General features: G+C 53.5%; 1 protein-coding gene across 1 annotated transcript; it reads left to right on the top strand.

The window, feature by feature from the left end:
* The first annotated feature begins 342 nt into the window (after positions 1–342).
* On the top strand, positions 343–6,483 carry RNF113A (ring finger protein 113A). The gene is made up of 10 exons (XM_037411293.1): positions 343–499; positions 844–920; positions 1,044–1,148; positions 2,611–2,718; positions 3,000–3,109; positions 3,314–3,420; positions 4,000–4,089; positions 4,972–5,065; positions 5,747–5,853; positions 6,341–6,483. The coding sequence occupies exons 1-10, from the start codon at positions 400–402 to the stop codon at positions 6,418–6,420; spliced, it is 978 nt and encodes a 325-aa protein (XP_037267190.1). The 5' UTR covers positions 343–399; the 3' UTR covers positions 6,421–6,483.
* Positions 6,484–7,455: the final 972 nt, after the last annotated feature.

The raw sequence follows: 7,455 nt of genomic DNA, 5'->3' as shown, positions 1-7,455 counted from the left end.
CACACACACACCCGTGCGCGCGCGCACACACACACACACACACACACCCGTGCGCACACACACACACACACACACCCGCTGCTCCCCCCCCGCGCCGCGCAGGTGGGGCTGGGCTCTACGGGGAACAGGGGGGCGCTGGTGCCCACCGCCTTTTCCCGTTGCTATGGCGACGTGGAAGGCCGCGCCGGGCCTGGGGGAGAGGGAGGGGCCCAGCAGGGTGAGGAGGGGGCCGTGGCCCTCACCCCTCGCTGCGCCCCCCCGCCCCTCTGACCTGCCGCCAGGGGGCGCCCTCCCCCCCCGGCGCCGCTCGCCCCGGCGCCCCGCCCCTCCCGCCCCGCAGGGGGCGCTGCGCGACGCGGGCCTCGCCAGAGCCGCTCTAGGCGCGGGAGGCGGCGCAAGATGGCCGGCGAGGGCTCCGTTTGCAGCTTCGTTTTCAAGAAGCGGGGCCTAGCGGCGGGCAGGGGCCGGCGTAAGCGGCCCAGCAGCGACCAGGAGCAGGGTGAGGGCTGGCGGGGCTCGCCGGGCCGCTGCGGTGCCCTGGGGAGCCGAAGGGGGACCTGGAGCCACCCCGGTGTCCGCGTGGCGGAGGGGTGGTAGGGCTCTGCCCGGCCGCGCCAGCGCCCTGGGACTCCCGCCGGCCTCCCGCACCTTCCCGCGGGCGGCCCCGGCCCGCAGAGTGAGGAGGCTGCCAGCAGAGCCTGCGCCGGGCCAAGGGGCTGCCCTGGGGCCGAGGGGCTGCCCTGGGGCCGCGGTGGGGCCGAGTGGGCGCGCCAGGGCTGTGGGGCTGCCCAGGGGCTGAGGGGCTGCCCAGGGCACACCTTTACCCTGGGCTTTATCCCTCAGAGAGCAGTGGGGAGGAGGCCAGCACGGTGGTGCGGAAGGAGCGGCGGCGGGAGACCCCCAACCCCATGATCCAGAAGGTAAGGGAGCCGCAGCAGGGCACCGCTCCATCCAAGATGCGTCTGCAGTGGCCTGCCGAGCTCAGGGCAGATGCGGTGTTGGAGCCTTCCATCCTTCATACCTGCTGCCTTCTTGCCCCTCAGACCAGGAGGTGCGCGAAGGAGAGGCCTGCATATGCACTGAGCAGCAGTGATGAGGAGGATCCATCAAAGGGGATTGGAGTCACTTACAAATCAACAAGGTCGGCGGTAAGGACTGGGCAGGATGTGGTTCTGGGGTGTGCGGTTGGGTGGGACTGGCAGATCCCACACTTGATAGAGAAAATTTGCCTCTGTGAATGTGGGATCAGCCATTCCTTCTTTTCATCTATTTGTGCACTTCCTTATCCTTTCCCTTTTAATAGACAAGCACCTTGTGCTAGGTTTATCCTCCTGATGCCCCCTGCAACCTCAGGAGACCACCTAAGGTTGGCCTTTCCCTCTTAGAGATGGGAATTAAAACCCCAAGATTGCCAGTGGACTTGCCCAACATCGCACAAAATTTTCAGGAGAGGGAGCACTTGAATCAGGTTTGCCTTGCTGTTGGGTTCGGGTTTTCAGTTTTAGGACATCTTCCTTTGCAAAGAATTCAAGGTGACTTGGGAGCTGGTCCCATCTTCAGCCTAGTGATGGAGTAGAGAGTTCCAGAGATGCCATTTTTTTCCTGGGATTGATGGGTGGGGTGTCCTGGGTGTCCTGTTAACATCTGGAGTGGAGAGAAATCAGCTGTGAAGGTCTGGGCAAAGCTCAGATTGCTCTTCCTACTAGATTTCTCTCTTAACTTTCCTCTTGATCCAGTGAAGTTTGGCCCATTAGTATGAGCATGGGCAGGATATAAGTAGGATTAAAAGTAGCTATCAACACATGTTCCTCTTCAGGCCTATTTCCTTATTGTCTGTGCCTCTGCATACAATGGCAATAATGCCTAACTGTCCCCAGTCGAAGCTGCAGGGTCAGACCAAGGTGTCCTTGTCACATTAGAGATTAATATGATTATAACCTCGTGCTGTAATTATTCACTGCTTTAACTGCTGCCAAGGGGGGCAGCATGTTGTTAGCCCTCCTTGCTGTGGGAGAATGGGAAGGGAACAGGAGATGACAGCTTTGGGGCTCCAGAAGGTTTTTGTACCTAAGTTGGATTCGGTTTTAATTGAGGCTGGCTTTAATTATTCTTTGGTTTCTATGCAGCTGTTCCTGAAGATCTGATAAAACCTAGGAGTAGGTGTCTGTTCAGTCCATTAAAGAGGAATCTAAACCAGATCACTGTGTCAAAACTGAATGCAAACCACACACAGCTGGGTTAAAAGTTCAGGCATAACATCCTGCCTGTAGGTGGAATGGTCTCATGACTGGAGTGTTGGACATGGGAGACTTGAGTTCAGCTTGCAGCTAAGCTGAGGCTGAGTGTGAAGGAGTAAAGTAAGGATAAGTGTTTCCTGACTCTCCTGCAGGCTAGAACTTGGGTGCAATGGCTAATTAGCACTCTGGGCTCTGCAAGCACTGGGCTGGATCCGGCCCATGGGGGTTTCTCCCTGGCAGATGCTAAGGCATGGTAGAAACTGGTGGAACGTAAAGCAGGCCATGTCCTACCAAACCTTGAGGTAGCCAAAGAGCTCTCTGTCTTGTACAGGTTTTCTCTCTGCTGTTGTCACAAGTTCTTCTTGCTCTTCAGAAACCCGTTGGCCCAGAAGACATGGGAGCCACAGCAGTGTATGAACTGGACACAGAGAAGGAGAAAGATGCCCAGGCCATCTTTGAGCGCAGCCAGAAAATCCAGGAGGTGAGTCAGCTTTGCTCTGTAAGAGCTAGTGCTCCACAGCAGGACTACGTGTGCTTTATTAGTCACCTTCTGCACACCAAGAAGAGTTTGAGTCTCTTCCTCCCTGGAAATTTGAGAAGCCAAGAGTGCAACCCTTGCAAATAGGCGAATTTTTGGGCTTTATTTATCTTGGTATTAAGGAAGGCAGGGCTGGGAAGGGAGACTGGTGCCAGAGTAGTGAAAGCTAATTTGTGTCATGAAGCTTTCCTGATTCTTAATCGCCTTTCTTTGTGCTTTCCTAGGAGCTGAGAGGAAAGGAAGATGATAAAATTTACCGTGGTATCAACAACTACCAGAAGTATGTGAAGCCCAAGGACACGTCGATGGGAAATGCCTCTTCAGGAATGGTCAGGTAGGTTGGGATGAGCCCCAGAGGACTGGGACCATGGAGGAGCTCCAGCACCATCCCCAAAGGCACCTGTGTGGGGCTTGAACTTTGCTGTTACTGCCAGCTTCTTTCTGTCTAACAAGTCTGGTGCCTGGTTCTGAGCAGGCCCCCAGGGGCCTTCTCCACCACAGCTGCGCAGCCGGCCTGAGCCTTCTCTCACCCTTTCAGAAAAGGACCCATCCGCGCTCCGGAGCACTTGCGGGCCACGGTGCGATGGGACTACCAGCCTGACATCTGCAAGGACTACAAAGAAACTGGGTTCTGTGGCTTTGGAGGTGAGTGGATCCTTGCCTGCAGCTGAGCATGTACTGCGCCAGGTCTGCTAAGGGATCCAGTCCAGCTTGTGATCCCATGTTTGTGGCGCTGAATGTCCACTCACTGCTTTACAGGCCCTTGTTCGCAGAGCTGGTGTGTGACGCTGTTGCAGAGTTGGTTTGTGTAACATTCCTGTCATTTGTGTCAGCCTGTCTGAAAGCTGGTGGCCTCTAATCGGTGGTTATGAGTCCTGGGAGGGACCCCTGGGATGTTCCAGGGGCCCACATTCCCACAGGTACTCTGACCACTGAGGCCATGTGAGGGGTGGGATTTCCTGTTTGCTTTTCCACTCCCCATGTGTAAACACTGCAGCTGTTGCTGTGGCACACAGAGCATCATGCCTGCAGACTGTCAGACCCGAGAGGGATCCTGTGCCTGCTCCAGGTGCTCAGCGCTGCCCTAGAGCACAGGCAGGAGGCGAAGCAATCGGGTTTTGCCTTCTGCTGGGCAAAGCTCAAGTTGCCCCTGATTAAGGTGTCCTATTAACGCTTTACCCTGCACAGCCTAGCTGTTAATTCCTCATTCTTTGTGTTGCTCAGACAGCTGCAAATTCCTCCATGACCGCTCGGACTACAAACACGGCTGGCAGATTGAACGGGAACTGGATGAAGGCCGGTATGGAGTCACTGGTATGGCACCACCCCTCTGCTCTCCCTGTCCCTATGCTAATGGTGAATGGGGCTACCAGGTCCTGCCTTTTATCATACCCTAAAATGAATGTGACTTGGGGACCTTGGATCACTAAGAATGAAATGGGTCCTTCGCTGTCTCAAACTGCATAGGCCCCATGTTGAATTAGTGTTAGACAGACAGGGCTCTTTATTCCAAAGCTGTGGAACTCCCTGCTGCAAGGTAACCTTGGGGCCAGTCAGACAGTGCTGAGCAAACCTGCTGCTTCTGGATAGTCGCAGACTGCCACCAGAGAGAATTATTTCCTCTGGCTTTCTGTAAAAGGCTGGCACTGCTGATCTGTGGGTCCCAGTAGCGAGCTGTGTGGAGCCGGGGAGACATGACCACCTCCTGCCCCCCAGATGCCCAGGAGGTGGGATGCTTTTGTGCTACATCACATCGTTTCTCACACACGGTGTCAGTAGCTGCGGCCCAAGGCCCTTGAGTATGGCTCATGAACCACTGTGCAGTTGTAGGGAAGAGGGTGTTCTCTGTTCAGTTGGAGCCCAAGAGTTTGGTGGCAGCTGGTTTGGAAGAAAATCTGAAAAATAGGAGGGGGCTGGAGGATATGTCTCTCTATAGCAGTGAGTGGGTGAGGCAGAAAAGAATTTGCTCCTGTGAGATGAGCAACAAGCACGCTGGCTTATTAGACCTAATTATATCTCAGTCCTACATGTGTTACTGACATTAGGAACACCCAGATGCCAGAGCTCTATTGTTTCCAGCAGAGATTTAATCACACCTGCTGTGCTCTCTTCATATTTAATATTTCATGCCCCACGCATGGGCTGGTCTGGCTGCCTCTGCTCTTGCTCCAGTCTGGTTAACTTTCTCTTCTGCAGAGGAGGAGAACTATGAGGTGAGCAGCGATGAAGAGGATATGCCTTTCAAATGCTTCATCTGCAGAAGTTCCTTCAAGAACCCCGTGGTCACCAAGTAAGTGGTGGTTTTGGCATGAGGAGCTAAGCATCTGCTGTCGATCCAGTTCACTAGTCATTCACTGTCGAGGCAAATACAAACACTGCCCACAGGCTGGTGGGTGGAACCTGCTGCTTGTCTGCCATGGCTTTCTGGCGGGTGAGGAAATCCTCTGAGAACCAGGGAGTCGCATGACTGCACCTGGAGTATCTCCTTGGAAGGCATCTCAAGCCTGTTGTCCAGACACCTTTTAGATTTCCACAGATGCTGCCTCATTACATCATCTTTCCCCTTAACCTTGAGATTTTGTTTTCACGCCGTCGTTTCCTCCTGGCTGCTGAGTGGCACGCTGCATTGCGTGAGTGGAGAAACAAAAGCCTGAGGAAGCCAAGAGCTTGGCAAGGATGAGTAGTAGGCGGGAGGGGCAGCATGGCCATCACGTACTGCCAGCTCTCTCCCACACTGCCAGCTGTCTTGCTGGGTACCCGAGGCCTGGAAGAGCTCACTGGTGGCTCTGTACCACCACTCCACATCAGCAAAGCAACGCTGGAACACCTTTCATGGGAACAATGATGCAGAGAAGTTCTGCATGCAGCTCACATTTGCATCTCCTGGGGACCCCAGTAGTCAATTATTTCTAACTAACTCCTGGACAATGGTTGTATCTGGTGACGCAGCGGCATCTGTGTCTCTGTACAGGTGTAGGCACTACTTCTGTGAGAGCTGTGCCCTTCAGCACTATCGCAAATCCCAGCGCTGCTACGTCTGTGACAAGCAAACCAATGGAGTCTTTAACCCAGCAAAAGGTAACAGGCCCCTGTGGGAGAGAGGGCTTTTGGTGGGAGCATCTGGAGCAGTGAGGGCACTAGCTCCTGCGATATCTGGGTGCTGAGCCTGGCCCTAAGCTGGAGCTCACAGCTCCTGGCTGCCGGCAGAGCTTCCTTTGGTGCCAGGAGAGATTAATCGTTGCTTGGGTGGCTCCATGGGTGCAAAATGAGGGTCAGTAGCTTCTGGTGAGTAGGGGGGGATGTGCCACAGGAACAGAGGCAGCAGCTCGTCCGATGGTGCAGCTGGCAGGTCAGTAACGCACCGACGGATTATCTGACTTAACGTCCGATACCCTGAACTCTACAAACAGTGGTAGCTCCTAGCTGAGCCTTTGTGTCAGCAAGTGATTTTTGGTAGCTGCCCCAGTTCTTGCGGAGGCGGCTGTTTACAGGCCCTGGACACCTGGCTTTGGTGTGGGGCAGCCCCTGCACCTGGAGTCTCATCCTGCCTATTGCTGTTTTTCAGAGCTCATGGCAAAACTGGAAAAACACAAAGGGGAGGAAGAAGAGCAGCAGCATTCAGACCATGGAGAGGATCCTCAATAGCAGAGCACCCTATTTTATATTTAGCTGAATAAAGCTTTCATGGGAGAAAAAAAACCAAACAAACTTAGAGCAGTTGCCCTGGGGCCAGTAGCTATAGCCAGTGCTTGTGTATCCAACCAGCAACTAAAACAGTGTCCTGACTGTGCCAGGCTCCTTGCTCGCTGCTCTGTGAAGGCGCAAGACAGAACAGGTAAGGCCAGCCTCGAGTTGTGGCTGACCACAGTCATCTGTTGCCACGTGCGCTGCTGGCAGGACCCAGCAGCTGCCTCTGCATGCTGCAGCACGCCTAGGCAGGTGCAGAAGGCTGTGCATTTGATTATGTTGTAACTTCTTTTTTTGACCAAGGTGCTGTTTCACTCCTAACTTTACACTGATCCTGCTTGCTACCTGCTGCTGTGCAAGCCTAAAAATTAAGTCTGTGATCTTTGAGCATGTAGCAAGCTGAAAGCATGGAAAGGGATGAGAAATACTAGCTTGCACTAAGTTCCCCCTTCACCCTCAAAATGCTAACTCAGAGGAAAGCAGGCTAGTAGTGCTGCACTTAGCTGTGATTTATTGTAGCTCGGTGTATTCCCTCCTGTCTTTTCTGTCTGCCTCTTGGTTCCTACAGTTTGAGAGGCTTCAGTGGGCAACACACCTCTCGGGTTTCCTTATAGAGGGATGATTCATCTCCAAATCATTAGCTCAGTCCCCAAGGTTTTATGCTGAGTGGTACTGTGCTTTTTCTTGCTGTAAGAATCAGCAATTCAGTTGCTGTCCAAGCTTAGCAGGAAAGGGATAAGGATTTTCGCAAGCTGCAGACTTCCTAACAAGCTAGGAAATTAAGATCTAGTCACTGTAATAAAATTAAATCAGGAGCCAAACTTGATCATAGGGAGGAAGAAGTGGGCTTGTCCTATCTGTTGTAGCCTGCCCTTACAAACACCCCTGCTCTGGAAGAACACGTTCTACTGAAACTTTCAGAAAAGAGCAAAAGTAGTTGTTCACAGCTGCTTTGTTTAGTTGAAATACATTTTTGAAACACAAAGGTAGTTG

This window comes from Falco rusticolus, chromosome 18 (assembly GCF_015220075.1).
Source record: "Falco rusticolus isolate bFalRus1 chromosome 18, bFalRus1.pri, whole genome shotgun sequence".
NCBI lineage: Eukaryota > Metazoa > Chordata > Aves > Falconiformes > Falconidae > Falco > Falco rusticolus.
Note: the sequence above shows the minus strand (reverse complement) of the source record. Positions and strands in the feature narration are given on the sequence as shown.

What these genes read in the sequence shown, in the direction of transcription:
- RNF113A (XM_037411293.1), top strand. Translation starts at nt 400, where the DNA reads ATGGCCGGCGAGGGCTCCGTTTGCAGCTTCGTTTTCAAGAAGCGGGGC. An exon ending in AGGCCGGTATGGAGTCACTG is followed by an intron (nt 4,090 to 4,971) that starts GTATGGCACCAC and finishes TCTCTTCTGCAG; the next exon opens with AGGAGGAGAACTATGAGGTG. An exon ending in AGTCTTTAACCCAGCAAAAG is followed by an intron (nt 5,854 to 6,340) that starts GTAACAGGCCCC and finishes GCTGTTTTTCAG; the next exon opens with AGCTCATGGCAAAACTGGAA.